Raw genomic sequence first — 18,109 nt, forward strand, 5'->3', positions numbered from 1 at the left:
CCGCGCGTGGGAACGGCGGGGCTGACGGGGAATGGATGCGGCGAAGGACGGGTGCGGGCAGTGGTGGCACAAGGGGAGCCGAGGGGATCGCAGCGTGATCGGGTTGGAACGGACCTCCAGCCCCTCCCCTGCCGCTGGGTGCCCCCAGCTCGGGCTGCCGGGAGCCCATCCACGGTCCCGGGCACCTCCAGGGATGGACACCCACTGCTCTGAGCAGTGCCGGGCCCTCACCGCCTCGGAGTAAAGAATTTCACCCTAACATTCGACTTACATCTCTCCTCTTTTAGTTTGAAACCATTCCCTCTGGTGAATGGTGAAAGTGACGATCTGTCACCTTCAGATCGTGTAAAAAGTTACTCTTCTCCTGTTCATAAGGTGTCCTCAAATCCTGGAAGGCCACAGTGAGGTTTCCCCAGAGCCTTCTCTTCTCCAGACTCAACACTAGCACTCAGCCTTTCTCCATAAGAGAGGTGTTGCAGCCCCCCTCCTTTGTGGCCCTCCTCTGGATCCTCTTCAAAAGCACTTCATCTTTGCTGTGGGACCCAGGCCTGGGCACTGTACTCCAGATGGAGCCTCATGAGGGTAGAGCAGATGGGGACAATCCCCTCCCTGCCCTTTGTCACCCACCTTGGGCTGTTGATGCAGCCCAAGATACTGTTGGTTTTCCGGGCTGCAAGTGCACGCTGCTGGCTTGTGTTAAGCACTTCATCTACCAAGACACCCAAATCCTTCTATGCAGGGCTGCTTTCTACACATTTTTTTCCCCACTCTGTGTACATATCTGGGATTGCCTCAACTCAAGTGCAACACCTTGCATTTGGCCTTGATGAACCTCATGAGGTGTGAAAAAGAGAGATGGGTCAGGAGGAGCCAGGAAGACCAGAGGGCACTGAGGGAACACCAGGGATGGATCTGATGTAGCTTTTTCCTGCAGCATTGGTGAGAACATCCAGTTGCTGGTGGACCGGCCTGATGGCACCTACTGCTTCCGTCTGCACCGTGACCGTGTCTACTATGTGAGGTGAGCCAGGTTGGGCTGGCTGTGGGACACATGGTGAGTCCATGCTGCCCTCCCAGCCTGCAGCCTCTCCGTCCCTGTCTCCCCACAGCGAGAAGCTGCTGAAGTGTGCTGCAAGCATCCCACGGGACAGCCTGGTTGCACTGGGCACCTGCTTTGGCAAGTTCACCAAGACACAGAAGTTCCGGCTCAGCGTCACTGCCCTCGACTTCCTTGCACCCTATGCCAAGGTGGGATGTGTTCCCCCCTCCCCTCCCATTCCCCTCCCCCAGCACCTGCTTGTTCCCAGTGCCACCCTTTTGGCGGTTCATCTACTCCTGCCTCTCTCTTAGTATAAAGTGTGGGTGAAGCCAGGCTCAGAGCAGTCCTTCCTCTATGGCAACCATGTGCTGAAGTCTGGCCTGGGCCGCATCACGGAGAACACAGCACAGTACCAGGGTGTGGTGGTGTATTCCATGGCTGACATCCCACTGGTGAGTGGCCTCCCCAACACTTCCCACTCTAAGGGAATGGGTACTGGGCTGCACAACAGTCCCTCTTCCTTCTTCCCCAGGGATTTGGAGTAGCTGCAAAATCCACCCAGGACTGCCGGAAGGTGGATCCCATGGCCATTGTGGTGTTTCACCAGGCGGATGTTGGGGAGTACGTGCGCAGTGAGGACACACTGACTTAGGGCAGCACAAATGCTCAGGAGCCACAAGCACGCCTCGGCAGAATGGACTTGTCCTGCATCATGTGTGGTAGCAGCACACGGAGCCACAGGGAGCACACCCCAAGCAGGGAGCAGGAGCTGGGAGCAGTTGCTGCCACTGCGAGCACAAGAAGGCACCACCCCTGCTGTTGTGGTTGCATAAAGCCTGTTCCTTCTTTTTAACTGCCTTTTGTCTCATGCAACACCTCAGGATGTCCGTCCTGAGGCCTGGCTGCACGTTTGGGTGCCTGGGCTTGGTGCAGCAGGCAGCGATACACAGGAGGGAGGCAGGAACACAGCAAGGCTGCTGTCATCACATCCAGGCAGGCACAAGAGGGATGGGTACCACCACTTCATAAAACGGGGTTCTAGCCAAAAGGGGCAGGTTGAAACACAAAAGCTGACAAAGACACACTAACACAAAGTTGAGGTTTTTGTATCTTTTTCCTAAAGATAGTTTCAGTTAAAGGTGGGAGGTGAGTAAGCTCTGCTTCCAGCTATACCACCTCCTCCCCAGGGCAGGACCTGGGCTTTCTCCTCCTGCTCTGTTGAGAGCAGAGGGGCTGATGCAGAGGTGCGGGCAAGCCCCTCAGTTACTGCAGCAGGTGATTGCAGGTGGGGCTCTGCTCCTTTGGGCTGTGCTGTGTCAGGGAGCTGTCAGCACCTCGGCTTCCCAGAGCTCTGCACGTTGAAGAGACGCTTCAAGAAGTAAAGCTGCAGGACCCCAGAGAGGACAATGACACAGCTCTGAGCCATCGACCACCAGTTGACATAGTGGTAGTTGGACTCAAGGAGGAAGGAGTCGGCCCCTTTCCTCATCCGGGCGAAGTTGTAGAACCTCCACATGTGGAAGATATGGACCTGCAGTTTCTGAATGCTGTCCTGAAACGTAGCCCAGCAAGAGAAGAGAAAGGTGCTTACCAGCCATGCTCGGGCAGATTGTGCTGCAGAGGAGCTGGCAGAGCCCTGGCAGAACCCTTGCAGGAACATCCACTCAGCCACCAGCTTGGTTCAACACCAAGTTAGGCAGCAACACATCAAGCAGGGACAAATGTCCTTCCTTGGTCCCTCAGGAAGAACTTGCCCATCCCTGCCACGGGGCGCTGCTGGAGGCCAGCACTGTTGCATTCAGTTCTGGCCTATTTTTGCATCAGCCTGACCCATCTGCTGCTTTGAAGCACTCTGTGGCAGAAGCAGCACTTACCTCAATGGCATCCAATGTGTCATTCAGCTGTTTCCTTTCTTCTGGCTGCTCCCCTTCCATGTTGAAGCCATCATAGTAGACACCAAAGTTGAGATACACCTGCATAAAGCCAAAGTGATTTTGCCCATTGTCCAAGCACAGCTGATAGAAACCTGCAGAGAGAAGTGGAGGTTTTTGTTTCAAGATAGCACTACTTCTAGCACTTAATGCTGATGTGTGCTGGCAGGGAGGGCACCGCAACCACACAACACACATCAGCACTATGGGGAGTGCACACCCCACAGAGCCCGCCCAGCCCCAGGGGACACGGGCAGCAGGGACCTGTCTCCTTGGTCAGGAAGTTGATCTGTCCTCGCACGTCCTGGGAGGCGCCGAGCTGGAAGCCATTGGGGTCTCTTGCTGTGGCCAGGATGTACCTGCTGTTGGCAATGCCTGTCGCCCGCTGCACCTGGAGGTGGGAGACACCCAACAGCAGGGCTGGGACACTGCCCAAAGGGGACACCAGTCCCTAGGGAGGCATCGCCTAAGGGTCTTTTGTGCCTGATTCTTCACTTGGGAAAACAGAAGGCAGGAGACCAGCAAGGTTCCTTCTGCTTGGCTGTCAGCAGGAGCTGAGGGTGCTGGCTGCACTCCGAAGCATTAAATGCCTCCTGCCACTGCCAGCTACACATAAAAGGAAAACAAAACCCACAGCCTTGAGAATGGTCACCTCTCAGTTCTTTGTCCTTTCCCATGGTGCTGCTGGCACTCACAGAGAAGTAGGGGACTGTGTTGGGTCACTGTCAGGGTTCCAGGAGGGGAGAGCAGGCTCCAAACATGTTCTCAGCCCTGCAGAGCAGCTCCCAGCTGTCTGCTGGCTTTGGGGCTGAGCAAGAGCATGTTTGGGGTTGGCTGGGCTTGTGCTACATCCTGGGGCTGTTCCCACACGAGCACTGTGGGGCTGCTCTGCCAAGCACGAGGTGGTGGCAGCTGTGTCCCCACGCTCCTTCAGCCAGCAGTGTAAACAGGAGATTAAAGGGCTCCGGTCTCCCTCGTGGGAAGGGGACTGAGCACAGGGACAAACTGATACGGCTGCACCTGAGACCTTCAGCACTCCTCCCAGCCATAGCTCAGAGAGAAGCTGAGGCCCTGCAATGGCCTCCAGCCAGCCCAGCACTCCTGCAGCGCTGAGCTTGTCCCAGCGAGCTCCCTCTGGGTACAGGGCCACCACAGCCAGAGCACCCTGTACCTCCTCACTCGGAACACACTCGGTTTTCAGTGCATGTTTGAAAATAGTAGGTGGGATTGATGATGAGAAAGAAGCTCAGTCTCTAGGATCAGCCATTGAAGTTACTGCAGCCATTCCCTGGTGCAACCAAGGATGTTCCCCTCCACCCTGAGGACAGCAAGGCTGGAGTTCAACTGGCACATGGCTGTTATCCTACAAAGGCTTCTTTCGTACATCAGCCTCACAGGGACTAACGAGGAGGAGGACTGCCCACTGCAGGCCCACAGAGCTGCTGCTTGAGACCAATCCAATGCAGCCATTCCCCCAAACCCGTTGGCAGAAGCATCACGCTCACAACTTCGCAGGATGCGTCCCACAGCACTCACCTCAAAGCTGAAGAAGAAATTGCCACTCTGGTGTGCGAACTGCCAGAAGCACTCAGTGGTGCCAGCATGGACGACGATGGCAAAGTCGTAGCGGTCAGCACCGCGGAACAGGGGCTCATCGCTGGTGCCGCTCAGGGGCTCAGTCCTGGGGCACGCAGCAGGACCTGGCAGCCCCAGCACCAGGAGCGCCAGCAGCAGCATGCTGCTTCCAGCTGGGCAGCAGCACGGAGCCGAGGCAGCAGCGTTATCAATCATTAACTGCGCCCGTGCTGCTGCACAGTATTCTCAGCAGGAGCAGGCTCCACTCCTCAAGGTGATACTGGCGCACAGCAGGACTTGGGCTGCTTTGGCCATGTAGGATCTCATCCAGTGGAACCCTTCTGCTAAGGGCCAAGGCTGCTGCGAAGTGCCACAATCGCCAGCAGCATCTCCTGTCTGCACAGCACTGGTCCAGGTCCCAGCCAGACTCACTGCTTGCAGACTAACGCTGCCAGTACTTGTGAGCAAAGCAATGAATCGCACTGCCGATTCCTGCCCCAGTGCATCATTCTCACCAAGTCCAGAACTGGCCCCTGCAAGCTCAGAGTGGTCCCATCTACCTGCAGCTGTTCCAGCACAAGTAGTGTTACAGCAGCAGAGGGAAATGCACAGCCACAAGCAGGTGGCAGGGGGGAAGCTCGTTCCAACAGCTGCTAAAGGGCAGAGGGGAAAGCAGGTGTTTCCAAACAGTCTGCTACCCAGCACTAGCTCTACAGCTGCTTCAGTGAGACCAGAGCATTGATTAAAAAGGAAACAAAGAAAAAAAGAAACTAAAGAAGTGAACAGATCAGAGGGTGGAAGTACATGCTATTCCAGTAATCCCTCCAGATCCAACTCTACAGTATTGGTGTAGGATATATCTGCCACACTGCCTAGCTTTTGTGCATTGGCTCACAGCACACATGAAGCCCCCAGCTATAAGTCCAGAGGCTATAGAACAACTAAAAAAGCAACAAAAGCCTGGCTGGGCTTCCCAGCATTTCTAGGGTTTCTATACCAGTTACTCTCACCCCACAGTGCTTTTAGGAAATGCCCTTTTGACTCAGAGCCACGAGACTTGAATGCCTGTGAGGAGGCACTTCACACCTTCAGGGTATCCCTGTTCCACCCCCACACACCTGCTGCTGACAACATCCCAGCAGGCTCAGGCAGCAAATGAACAGGTCACTGCACAGCCAGGGCTCCAAACTGCCTCCCTGCTATCAGGGAGGTACAAATTCACATATTGCAACTCTTTAAACTCATCAGCAAAGAACTTTATTTTATAGAAGACACCATTTGAAGGCAAGAAACAGTACCCTCAGAGTTCACATGCTTGCAGAGATTGCATACGGGATGCTGTTACCAGGAAGGAGACAATAAGTCACAATCAACATCATTAAGCACTAGATTGTTTAACATGGGACCAATTTTTACTTTAAAAAAAAAAAAAAAAGTTAGCTTAAGTCTCAGAAGGGAGGGAGAGACCCACCTGCAGGCTAGAAAAATATTTCTGGGAGAAAAACTGCCTTACCTAAAGCTCCTCCCAGAAACCGTGGAACTGTGTTGCCTCTCCAAGGGAGAGAGTACAAATAGATGAAACAAAACTCGAATAGTTTAGACAAGTTTAAACATAAAAACAGCCACTGACAGTTACCCAGATATCGTCAAATGGCAGAACAGAAGACATCTCAGCAGCCCATCAGGTTGGCTGCAGTTGTCAGGTAGGAAGAAGTAGTCCCAATCCAGGCCATTTCCCAGCACATGTATTCAAACTGCAGCTTCTGCCAACTGCAGAAGACATAAACCTTGCAGCTACAACTCGAGACACAAGGCTCCTTAGAAACCACATCTGACAAGAATCACCTGCTGCAGCAGCCTCTGGTGACAATGCAGAGGGGCTTACCACACACAGCCGGGAAGCGCCCTGCAGCTTTGCTGCTAGTATTGCTATGGTCAACCTCTAAAGAACAAGAACACTGTAATACTAAGGATCCCATGGCCCCAACTTTAGACGATGCCCAGCTTCTTCATGGTCCGATAGCGATCCTTGATCTGCACTGATGTGCGGTTCTGGAAGGGGTATTTCTCAGAAATGGTCTTCCACCTCCCTTCTCCATACTTCCTCACGCCGTCTTTGATCCACTCACTTTCCTGCACTGTCCATTTCTAAAAAAAAAAAAAAAGCAGGTAAGCAGCATTTTGTGAGTTTAAAGTAGAGTTTCATAAGGGAGTAATACAGCACAGCTCTCAGCAGAACATCTCCTTCCTAATTAGTTTTCCTTTATCATCTGTGCCAGGAACATGGAGGAAAGGCAGAACTGTTCTGTCAAAAGCACACAAACATCCAAAAAAATCACTTCATTGTAGATGAGCTCTCATAACTGAGATAAGAATGATGCCAAGCTCTAGCACAAACTCCAGTGGCTCTGCTTCCAAAATACAACACTAATCACAGAAGAGGAATTGTCCATTGATGCGGCAGCAAGCAGAGATACAGAGTGCTCAGTGCTTACCTCCCACACAGCTGCACAGAAGCAGTGTTAAAATTGCAAGGTCAAGTCTGCTGAATTTCTGCATGGGAGGCAAATAAAACAGAATTGCAGAAAGCAATCACAAGCACAAAAGCACTGCTTTGTGTACAGCTGCACAAGAGCTAGCAGCCATTCACCTACAAGTAAGGCTGACAGTTACTTGGAGCTGTTGGAAGGTAACAGCTGCCTCGTGGACACCCCTCACCTGAACAAGATGCTGAACTCCTCCAGTGCTCACAAACCTGCTTCTGTATGCTGTGCACCAGGGAAGAGCAGCTTTACTCAAATACCCAATGCCTGATATGCAGGAGACACAGAACCACAACCAAATATCAAATCTGTTTTTAAAGGACAAACTCACACCAGTTCTGTAAACACAAAGACCCAGACAACTAACCATGCCTAATGCTGCAAGGTCTCTGCAAGAATCACTCTCCAGCCCAGCCTGTGTGCACGGTAGCAGCTCAGCCTGCTGCAGGGGACTGCACCAACATTTCCAATCATTTTATAACTTGCTTTTCTCTACAGATATCTTCTGATTTCAAACCTTACAGAAAGACTGCAGTAACTCGTTACCTGTTTCTTGGAACCATAGACTGTAGAGTTGTTGCTGCTTGTTTCAGTTAATGCTGAAAAGCAAAACAAGGAAATCACATTGAGTAACAATACAATGTCAGGACAGACATTCCTAAGAGATGCCCTTTGGTTTAACTGCTGAGCTCTGCAGTTGCTTACAATGAGAAAATCCCATGGCACACAATAAAACTACATTAATTTATCCCTCTCTTTTCTGCAGTGTCTCTCTTTTAAACTCTGACTACTTTCTGGAAAGCTTCCCAGTAAGGTTGGCTTATTGGCTTTGTTTTAAACTAGTCAATATATCAAGAACAGGAGCATACACCCAGAATGGGGCTATACTCTGCGCTGGGGCTGGAATGGGGCATTCTGGACCCTCATCCACTCCTTTTAACTAGCAGTGCCAGCCAAGCCACGCATGCAGCCGCAGAGGTAGCTAGACCAGAAAATTCATCTGCCTTAAAAGGTAAACTCAACCTTTATTTCATGACTACAAAGCAGGAAAAGGGAAGGAGATGTATTTTCAATATTTGCATCCTTTAAGTTGAGCACAATTAGTCTGGAAGTTGAATAGGAGGTCTTGATACATATTTCAGGCTAAGAACAAAACCCAAATATCTCAAATAACTCAGCATTAGACAGCTGACCACTTTTTTTTTTGGTTCTTTTTTTTTTTTTTTTGTTGGAGTACCAGAAATCATCTCAGACACCAAAGGTAGCAAGGCATCTACAAATAAGACACAAAACCAGGATTATCATCAGTTAACACCTGTGACAGCAGATCTGTATTTACCTGCATCTGCAAAGAGCTCATCTTCATCACTCCAGCTGTCTTTTCTTTCTTCACAATATGAACTATTCCACTTTGGTTTAGAGGACCTGAAAGCAGGTAAGCATTTACTTCAGCTAATGGCTAGTAAGATTTTGGTGGAGGAGGGCAGAGCCAGCTAGAGCACAGCAGGCAAGTAATGCAGAAAAATGTATCACAAAGCAATGTGTAAACAAGCCCCCCTGCACTCCCCCCAAAGTGGGGTTAAGTCCTTAAGAGCCCCTGCTGGAAGCTGCCAGCTCTGTCTCACTCAACTACAAGTGGCATGTTGTATTTTGTATTTTGCAAAGCCCAACAACCTCATATTAACAGCACCAGTAAACCAACAAGCACTGAGCTTTGCAGGCCACCACATACAGCACGAATTCAACAACAGCTCAGGGCAGGAAGCCTGTAGTATTTCCAAGCATCGCTCAGAAGTTTCCACTGTTAACACTGAGGGCAGCTAAAGTAGAAGAGCCTTTGTGAGAAAACATGCCTCAGTGCTGTTACCTGCTCCCGTGATTCAAGCACAAACAAGTGAAATTAAGTTAGGCACTTTAGGAATACTTCCTGAAGTTCATGCATGGCTATCACATCCAATATAGCTGGATGGAAATAAAGTCTCAGTGTCATCTCTGGTCATTAAGCTTAGCCCTGGGCAAGGCACTCGAGAGATTTCACCACTGCTCACATTAATGCACACTGCATCACAGCACGACGCTTGAGGCCACTCTGGTGTTTCAGAGCAAGACAACATGTCTCCAAAGAAGCTACATAAAGATCTGTACTGTCTACCTTCAAAAACCAAACCTTAGGTTCTTAGCAATCTTCAGCCAGGAAACCATGAGAAACTGTGATTTATTTCTCCTCCTGAACACAAAGTTCTCCTCAAACAATCTTTCCAGTTTCACTCCTGGAAGTCCAAAGTATTACTGCTGTCTGCTGAGCATTTCTGCTAACTAAAGAACAGCAACTGAAGCAGAAGCTGTCACACCCTTGCTACAGCTTGCAGAAGGAGATACTCTTAAGACTTAACTTAGGAGCCTCATACCAGTATTAATCTCAGACTTTTTCTGGTGAGCATACTGTGTTGTTTTCTGTAGGAAATACGAAAATTAAAAATCTAACATCCCTCTACGTCCTTCACAGCAGTAATTTTAGTTATAAGGTAAGCCGTAGCAAATTCCAGGAACAGTCAGAAAGCTGCAGCTAAGAGCTTCTTAGCCAGATGCGTTTCAGAAAAAAAAAGTTTGAGATTCTACTTCTCAAAGGGTAAAAGGTTACCCCCACCATGAGACGGTCAGAAATACCTATCAATATTAATGGCACTGGCTGACTGACTGCTGCTGGATCACTGCCACCTCTAGTAACCAAACAGCAAGTTATAACAACAGTTTACTACACATGCTAGTGGAGAAGGCAGGCCAATATACTCGTACTGAATTAAAGAAAGGTTTCTTGTCGTTCACACTGGTAAAGTTATTCAACGTGAAAATACTGGCTGCAGGTTTGATCATAGCACAAGACAGGCTTCATACTCAACCTTTCAGCAGATACAGGCTGGTCAGACAATTCCTGAACAGGTCTATAGGCAGAAGATACAACTCGTTCCTGGGAAGAGTCTGGGCTTTCACTTGACTTGCTGCACTGGCTGCCTTGGTCCATGACCATTTTGCTTATGGTAAACAAGCGTTTGCTCTTATGGGGTATTTCAGGAGAGTCTATGGTCTCAGAACCTTGTTTCTTCTCTTCTTTCCGTCTCTTGGTTCTGTGGGATACAGAAGGAGACATTTGCTGGGGGGAAGGTAAGTCTGTTTCATCCAGTTTGTTGAAGAGTGCATCTGAATCCGGGGAGTTGGACAGCATCTTGAAAGCTTCTCTCAGAACAGAAATTCCATACGTGGTTACAGTTCTAAGGGGCCTCCTACAAAATAAACAAAACTAAGCAGCTTGTAAGTATTTCACCTAAATGATTCCACTTCACTGATATCAGTCTTTTCCCCATGCCTTGCCCCTCACCAATTCACTAAGACTCTACGGTGCAAATAAAAGCTACTAAAGAAGTCAATCCCAACCCTTCCGCCCACCCTCCTTAAGGACACTGCCAAGGCCACCTAGCACAGTCAAATTTTATCTACAACACAGGGCCAGATTTCTCCGCCCACCTTTCCAAATCCCTGGAGGACACTCCTGCATGCACTGGAGCTGCGGCTGCTGGTTGTTCAGACACTTCCATAGGTACTGAAAAAGCTTTCGAGCTCTTAGCAGCTGCTATTCTAGGCTGAGGAACCGTTGGGTAACTAGCATTTTTCACAGGGTCAGAAGCTCCTGCTGTGTCCTTTGCCCTTTCAGCAGGGCTGGGTGCTCTCACCACATCTCTGGCTGTTTCTGGGTGCTCTGGAGCTTTTACAAGGTCCTTTCTCCTTCCGGCAGGGCTGGGTGCTCTCACTGTGCCCACACACTCTGGAGCTCCTGACAGGTTCTTTGCAGTTTCAGCAGGGCTGGGAGCTCTCACATTTCTTGCTGTGTCCGCATGCTCCAGAGCACCCACTGGGTCCTTTGTACTCTCAGCAGGGCTGGGTGCTCTCACCACATCTCTGGCTGTTTCTGCACACTTTGGAGCTCCTAGCAGGTCCTCTGTCATTTCAGGGGGACTTGGAGCTCCCACTACATCTCTTGCAGTTTCTGCACATCTTGGAGCTCCTAGTGAATCCTCTGTACTTTCGGCATGGCGGGGAGCTCTCACCACATCTTTCCCTGTCTCTACATGCTCTGGAGCTCCAGTTGGGTCCTTTGCCATTTCAGGGGGGCTTGGAGCTCTCACCGCATCTCTTGCAGTTTCTGCACGCCTCAGAGTTCCCACTGAGTGCTTTACCCTTCTTAAGGGCTCGTAAGCTTCTTCCTGGTCCTCTGTCCTACTTGGAGACTCAGGAACCACTGATGAACGCTTTGGCTCTTCAGCACGTTCTGAATTCAGACTCTTCATCATCTTTGATAGGAAAAAAAAGCACGTAACCATTAAAATGGTAATTCACTGCAATACCATTCAACTTTATGCTCTAAGGGCATTTTTAGCTGCTACCTGCAGTTCACTGAGCACTACGTACAGAGCTCATGCCTACCAATTAAAGCCTGTTACAGTTGAAAAGCATCTCCAACTGCTTAAACATTTTAGAAACAGATCTGAAGTATTTCAGATTTAATCCACTATTAATTACTTGAACTCTGCAAGAATTTTGCATGTACAAGCCAAATTACTGTATTGAATTGTCTCATGGAAAGGTGAGCATTCTCCCCAAGATTCCATTTCATGCCCCGTCCTACTGCACGCGAGGGCAGAAGCCAGCACAGGGCTGGAAGCAGGTGAACAGGGCAGACACACACCGTTACCAGCAGTGGCTCTGAGGTATCCACGTAGGCCTTCAGGAACTGAAACATATACTGCTGGAAGTTCACGTATGAGAAGTCTCTGATTATTGGATGAGCACGGTTCTTCTCCCGGATGATAGTCTGCAACTCAGTCCTCTTTTTCTGAAGGAGGCAAAAATGCTCTGAATAGTTATTGGGCCTATAGGTGACAACCTGAGGAAGTGGGTCTGGGTGCCTTTCCTACTGGATGCTTTGTAAGCCCAACTAATTTACACTGACCGAAGTTGAGGAAAAAGTTGGGAGAATAGGAGATCTAACTGGTTTCAGCAACTGTTTGCTTCCAGTGCCCCAGGCAGTACACTGCATACAAACAGGAGTGGGGTCTCTTCCAACCCTCCTTGCCAGCTCCTGCTCTAGCATGTAAGCTTGAGTTTGTCCTGAGGCAAAAAATGAATGAGGGAACACATGTCACTCTGAAGTGACAACCAGCCTGGAGAACACTCACTGCTAAGGATTCATCTTTCAAGAGCTCATTTCATTTTACCACCTCTACTTTTTCTTCCTTCTCAGACCTACCCAAGGTTCTTGCCTCACAGTAAAACTTATGGCTGTGGTCGAAGTCACAAATGCCCCACAATAACCCACGAGCTGTCACAGCCCTCATCCATCTTTCATTCAGGTGCCAGCTCACCTGGTTTCCAGTATCCTTCTCCATATGTCTCTTCAATACTGCCAAAGCTTTACTGAACTCTTTGTTTTTTATGCAGACAATAACAGCCTATGAGAGAAAAAAAGACCAATTGATCTGTCGATACTGTGTTAACTCTACTTCCAATTAGAAAGCACGTGCAATAATCACCATGGCACATAGGTAACCCCTGGCTCTCAGAGCAAGCTAGCATTCAGTTCTGCAGTAAGCAGTAAGAGGCACACACACTGAAGATATGCATTTGCAGCCAACACACTGCTAATTATGATAGTTCTCATGTTACACAACTACTGCTGCTCACAGAAAACAACACGAACACAAAACACAAGCAGTGTATTTATTAGAAAAGGTCTTACAGCTTCCTTCAGTACTTTGTGGATGAATTCTATCTTCTTTTCAGGCACACTGAATTCTTTTGCAATCAGCTGCAGGATTCCAATTGCTGACTCAAGAGGAGTGAGCTCTGTCTCTTTATCAAAGGTGCAATCTACAAAAATTCACAGCCCACGGTTTCAGAAACAGAAGCGTTCTGTTTGATCACAAATTCTAGAACTACCGATAAGAAAAAAGGGCAGGGCACCTCAAGCAGGCCAAGTCCCTCCAGGACGGCCATAAACCCACAGAGGCAGCACCCGACCTCGGGTAACCGACCCCTCCAGAACCCACCTAGATTCTCGCCTTCCTCGATCCGCGACAGGAACTGCATGACGCGCAGCATCTGGGCCACCGCCGGCTCCCGCTCCAAGGGCCGCACGAGCAGCGCTGCGGGACAAGATAGGTGGGTTACGGAGGTGGGTTACGGAGGGCCCGGTGCCCCCAGCCCCGCCCCGCCCGCCGCCCCGCACCCTGCATCACATCGCGGAGCTGCCGGAAGTCGCGGTTCCGCCCGGCGCGGTACGCCGCCACGGCCTGGTGGAAGTAGAACTGCAGCACCCAGCGGTTCACCGCCTGCTCGCGGTCGTCGCTCCGCGTACGACGCCTTCTCCTTCTCCTGCTCCTCCATTGCGGCCCTCGACCGCTTCGCCGCCATCCCGCCAGGAAGTGACGCGCGGCGCAGACGGAAGTGAGGACAACACCACGACAACGCTATCCCCCCCACCCGCCCCCATCGGCGCCGCAACTTTTATCGCGAGAAGGGATCCTGCCATCACCGCCGTGCCCCGCGCCAGCCCCGCCGCGCTGCTGCCCCCTGGCGGTCCGGAGGTGCGCTCGGGCCCAAAGGCGCCCTTCTGTACGGCCAGGAGACTTTTATCGACTCCTCGTGCCCCAGCTACTCGCGAGCCCCTGGATCTTCTCTGTTACAGGAGAGGTCATAGAATCATAGAATTAGATGAGTTAGAAAGGACCTCTAAAGGCCATTGCGCTCAACTCCCTGCAATGAACAGGGACACCCATAGTTCGATCTGGTTCTCATAGCCCCTCCATTCTGACTTTGAATGGATCCCTCCCTCGTCCTGCCAGCCACATTGCTTTTCATGCAGCCCAGGATACGGTTGTCTTTCTGGGCTGAGGACACAGTGCTGCATCGTGTCCAGCTGCCATCCATCAGTGCACCAAATTCTTTTTGGCAGACTGTGCTCTATCCTTTCACCCCGCCAGCTTGTACTGATAGCAGGGCACTTGGCTTGAACCTCATGAGGTTTTCCTGGGCCTACTGCTCAAGCCTGTCTAGTTCTCTGTGGATGGCATATCCCAGCACCACGGGCAACGCTCCCTGCCACAGGGAATCCCACAGGTGATCCAGTGAGCGAGCAGCACAAGCACCCTGCCGGTCCCAGCCTTGGTGCTGCAAGCTGGCCCTGGGGCCGTGGGGCTCTGCAGCCACACCGTGCCTCATCTCAGAGGCTGCTTCACCTCAGATGGAAAAGCACGTGGAAATTCCTCTCACGTGAGGTTATCCAGGATACTCCCTGCCCTCCACCCCTGGCCAGAGGAGAAGGAAACGCACATGAGAAAAATCCGTGTGTCAAGTGGAAAACAGTAAAACTGGGAGGGGATTTTATTGGCAAACAAAGGGAGATAAAAATAATCGTGTGAGGCCCAGCGGCAGCGGCTCGCCCCGGGCAGCACGGGTCAGAGGGAGCTGTGCAAGGGAACGGTGTCACGCGACCAGCACGGTGAGCAGGCTGCAGTAGGAAGGCTGCAGAGGGAGATAGGGACGGCTGCTTCCTGGGCTGAGACGAGTTGACAGAGCAACGCACTTTGATTAGGATACTCATTTCATTAGGATTTCATGAGCAACGTGATTGAGCTCTTTCTGTGTCACAGCACGTAAGGACATGGGACAAGGCCAGGACTCCTGAACCTCACCTCTCTCCCTGATCTAAGGATTTTGAGCAATTGCATTTACTTCTGCTATGAGACAGAAAAGAGTCCTTGGAGCCCTCTCTCCCATGAAACAATGAAAGCGTTCTCCTGGAGCCACATGGGCAGAGCCATGCAGGGGCTGTCTGCCCCCTCCAGCCCTGTGGAATTCAAGGAAGCAGCAGAGCTATGGCTCACCAGGCCAAGCCTTTTGACTCCCCTGCTTTCAGCAGTGCCCACCCCTGTGGTACCCACCAGCATCTCCCTGCCATTCCACCAGGGCCTCAGCACAGCTCGGTAGCTCCCTCCCTATCCTGAAACCTCAAGCTGATCCAGCTTAGGGCCGATGGATGGGATTTTTGCAGCCTCTGACAGCAGCAGCTGAAGGAGCCGTAGCACAGTCACGCTGACAGGTGTCAGCAATCACTGTGGCACAGAGTTGAGAGGGTGCTAATCCCTGCAGCTCTGCTGCTAGCAGGGCATGTGGCAGGGGCTGCAGTCCTGGCATCTCAAATAAGTCTTTTCTCCCACAAGGTCTCCTGGCCTGCCTGTGCCAACTATGGGCTAGCAGCATGCAGCACTGGAAAATGATTCTATATTTGTGATTTCCAGAGTAGCCACAGCACTACAAACCATTGTTATGCTCTCTCAATCTTCTGTGACGAATGAAGAGGAAGCAGGGATTATGGAAGTGAGATCAGGAATGCTGCGAGCCTTTCTGTCCACTTTCACCGAATCCTTTCCCAGTGTCACCATCAATTCCCTTTCAGGAAAAGGTTTGGTGTTTTGTGTGCCAAAAGAAACACTGGGCAGGAAGACACAAATTACAGTCATGCTTGTGCTTTTTAGTCTTAACTAGCTGATTTATGGATTTTGATGAAGCGATTACAGATGAAAGAAAACATTCCAGGGAACGAGATCTACATGTTGCTGAGGTCTCGTGTCTGTCCTTCTGTTCGATTTATAGTGGAAAACAAAATAGGAAAATTACTGGGGGCATTCTGGTCACGGCACAGTCCTTTCTCTCCTGTGCATTTGTGCACCCACTGTGTGCTTGGTGTTGCACCAAGCAGATGACAGCATCTGCCCCAAAGGCCAAATCTACTGCAGATTTCTGACTTCTGTTGGATAATGATCATGGGGAACAGTAATTGAATCCTGTTGCTCTTCAAATAAATACAGAAGTCGTTTGTCAACACAATTGGAATTTGTATTGCTAATGTGCCTTGAAAGCCTTGTCCTGGACCAGGATTCCACTGTACTGCATACAAACGCAGAAAAGATACTATGCCACATAGTCTTGGAAAGATAGTGGATAGGTACAGAAAAATAGTAACTAAACTGTTGTCAGAATAGAAACAGGAAATGCTGAGGAGCATAATGAGATTGTCTTGAAGAATATATAGAGAAACCCTCCAAGCATGCAAGATACAAAGATGAAAGTACAAAGGCATTTATTTGAAAATTTATCACATTACAGAAAATGATGCTGTAAACCAACTAGAGACAAAAGGCAAATGCTTCCAAATAAAATTAAGACGGGCAGCAATGTGATCTAGGGAAAGGGACATTTTTTGATGCAATCCACATGTAGTGGAAATTCTTAGTCCTGGCCTGAAACAGTGATTGAACACCTGGTGGGCAGGCAGGGACAACCCAGGGAGCTCAGGTGCAAGCAATGCACCTGAGTGACAGGAATGGGTGGAGTCAGGATCCATCCCTTCCCAGATCTCATTTAAGGGTTGGCAGGAGGAAATGAGGGTTTCTTGCTGGAAATCTCCTGCCTACTAGAGGCCTTCTAAAGGTAAGCAGTTTTCCTTCCTTTGTTTCTGTCTCTTTAGTTGTTGTATTTAAGCTTGTTCTTGTTTTTTGTGGTATGGGATTATGCTACTCTGCTATTGTTGCTATTCTTTCCATCATGTTATCGTATTATGGTATTACACTCTGGATGGGCCCAGCAGATAAATGCAGAGATAGGTAGCCTGGCTAAAGTGAGGGTAGAACAACCTCTACAACAGCATTCCATGTGAAATGGGGCAGGGCTGCACTTGCCAAGGCTAGACAGAAGGATGTTGTGGCAACAATGATACAAGGTAAAATCCTAAAATGAGTATATACGACATAACCTGATGAGGGCAAGGAGAACTTCCCCCTTAAAAATGTTCCTCAGATAGGAAACTGAAAGACTGTATGTCATGTTGGTACCTCCATGCCAGAGAGGATGCTTAGATTACAGGCAAAATCAGAAATGCATCCTTAAGGACTGAAAAGAGCTACACAAGAAAGGATTGAAAGAGGAAAAATAAGCTCAATGTATAAGCTACTTCGAAACATGGCTATTGATTAGGTAATTGTGAAGAAGTTTCAGAGCAGGTAAAGATGTCAATGCATACAAAATCTGGTTGAATAAATGTATAACTTGCTGAATAGAGAATATATCTGACTTGTCAGTTATGGGTGAAGGATCTGTGTTACTCTGAAAGTAGATGGAGAGGATGCTGTGAGATCTGTCCCCTCCAGACTCTGACAGAGCTAGAGAAAGAGGCTAAGGATTTCAAGAACAGTGAGACTTCATAGCTAGAAAAAAAAAAAGCAGCTATCAAAGATGAAAGCATTAAGAAACAGGGAAGTATACAAGCTTTATGGTCATCTAAGTATGTGTCTATAAAGTAACAGAGTTTAATGTAGAGGCTGTCCTTACAAGCGCCTGCAATTCAGTAAAGCAACAGAGCAAAGGCAGAGCTGGTGTGTGCAGCCCTGTGCTCTGAGCGATGCTGTGCCCTCCTGTGTGGCGGAGGCACATGGTGCCCTGTGGTACCTCATCTGAATGGAGCCCCAGCTGCAGGTGTGCAGAGTACTGCATAGACCTTTAACCTTTAGCCAGTGTCAGTGATGGTATCAGCACTTCTTTCCACACAGGGCATTTCTGCTGCCTCAGCAGTTGCCTTAGAACAAACAGACCACAGCTGTGAGTTCACGTGTGAAAAGCAGTGACTTCGCAAACTGCCCGTCTGTCCCTAGCCCTGCCTGGGAGGGAGCGGGCCTTTAGGAATGGGTAACAAGGCAGCGCTCCGGGAATGTTACAGCACTGGCTCGTTGTTAAGATGCACGAGATTAAGGTTTGCTTTATTTACAAAAGGAGCAGCCGTTCTGCTCGAGGTAGGCGGCGGGGTCAGGCCGCGCGAAGTGAGCCGCTGCGCCTTCCCGCCCTTCCGCTCCGGCCGCTCGCCATTGGCCCTCGCCCGGCGCGGCGCTCGCCCATTGGTTGCGGGAGTCGCCCCA

At 50.0% G+C, this 18,109-nt stretch overlaps 3 protein-coding genes across 3 annotated transcripts; 1 reads left to right on the plus strand and 2 right to left on the minus strand.

Annotated features, from left to right (window-relative positions):
• On the plus strand, positions 1–1,892 carry NIP7 (nucleolar pre-rRNA processing protein NIP7). Its single transcript, XM_010718154.2, has 5 exons — positions 1–51; positions 935–1,021; positions 1,110–1,248; positions 1,351–1,491; positions 1,572–1,892. The coding sequence occupies exons 1-5, from the start codon at positions 32–34 to the stop codon at positions 1,689–1,691; spliced, it is 507 nt and encodes a 168-aa protein (XP_010716456.1). The 5' UTR covers positions 1–31; the 3' UTR covers positions 1,692–1,892.
• A 242-nt stretch (positions 1,893–2,134) lies between these two features.
• Positions 2,135–5,054, minus strand: TMED6 (transmembrane p24 trafficking protein 6). The gene is made up of 4 exons (XM_010718155.3): positions 4,507–5,054; positions 3,235–3,361; positions 2,914–3,065; positions 2,135–2,591 (listed from the first exon to the last, which is right to left on the minus strand). Exons 1-4 carry the CDS (start codon positions 4,759–4,761, stop codon positions 2,367–2,369), a joined length of 759 nt encoding a protein of 252 aa, XP_010716457.1. The 5' UTR covers positions 4,762–5,054; the 3' UTR covers positions 2,135–2,366.
• Positions 5,055–6,212: 1,158 nt separating this feature from the next.
• On the minus strand, positions 6,213–13,620 carry TERF2 (telomeric repeat binding factor 2). The gene is given in 11 exon segments (XM_010718156.3): positions 6,213–6,693; positions 7,635–7,687; positions 8,428–8,513; positions 9,989–10,369; positions 10,611–11,434; positions 11,830–11,976; positions 12,506–12,592; positions 12,880–13,010; positions 13,190–13,285; positions 13,369–13,495; positions 13,497–13,620. Coding segments are annotated over 11 exon segments (2,148 nt in total). The 5' UTR covers positions 13,554–13,620; the 3' UTR covers positions 6,213–6,534.
• Between the last annotated feature and the right edge of the window lie 4,489 nt (positions 13,621–18,109).

The sequence above is a fragment of the Meleagris gallopavo genome, chromosome 13, assembly GCF_000146605.3.
Source record: "Meleagris gallopavo isolate NT-WF06-2002-E0010 breed Aviagen turkey brand Nicholas breeding stock chromosome 13, Turkey_5.1, whole genome shotgun sequence".
Classification (NCBI taxonomy): domain Eukaryota; kingdom Metazoa; phylum Chordata; class Aves; order Galliformes; family Phasianidae; genus Meleagris; species Meleagris gallopavo.

Coding starts and splice junctions, on each gene's coding strand:
- NIP7 (XM_010718154.2), top strand. CDS start 32: ATGGATGCGGCGAAGGACGG. Junction 52..934: donor ATGGATGCGGCGAAGGACGG/GTGCGGGCAGTG, acceptor TTTTTCCTGCAG/CATTGGTGAGAACATCCAGT. Junction 1,022..1,109: donor GACCGTGTCTACTATGTGAG/GTGAGCCAGGTT, acceptor GTCTCCCCACAG/CGAGAAGCTGCTGAAGTGTG.
- TMED6 (XM_010718155.3), bottom strand. CDS start 4,761: ATGATTGATAACGCTGCTGCCTCGGCTCCGTGCTGCTGCCCAGCTGGA. Junction 3,362..4,506: donor ATTTCTTCTTCAGCTTTGAG/GTGAGTGCTGTG, acceptor TCCCACCTCCAG/GTGCAGCGGGCGACAGGCAT. Junction 3,066..3,234: donor CTTCCTGACCAAGGAGACAG/GTCCCTGCTGCC, acceptor TTCTCTCTGCAG/GTTTCTATCAGCTGTGCTTG.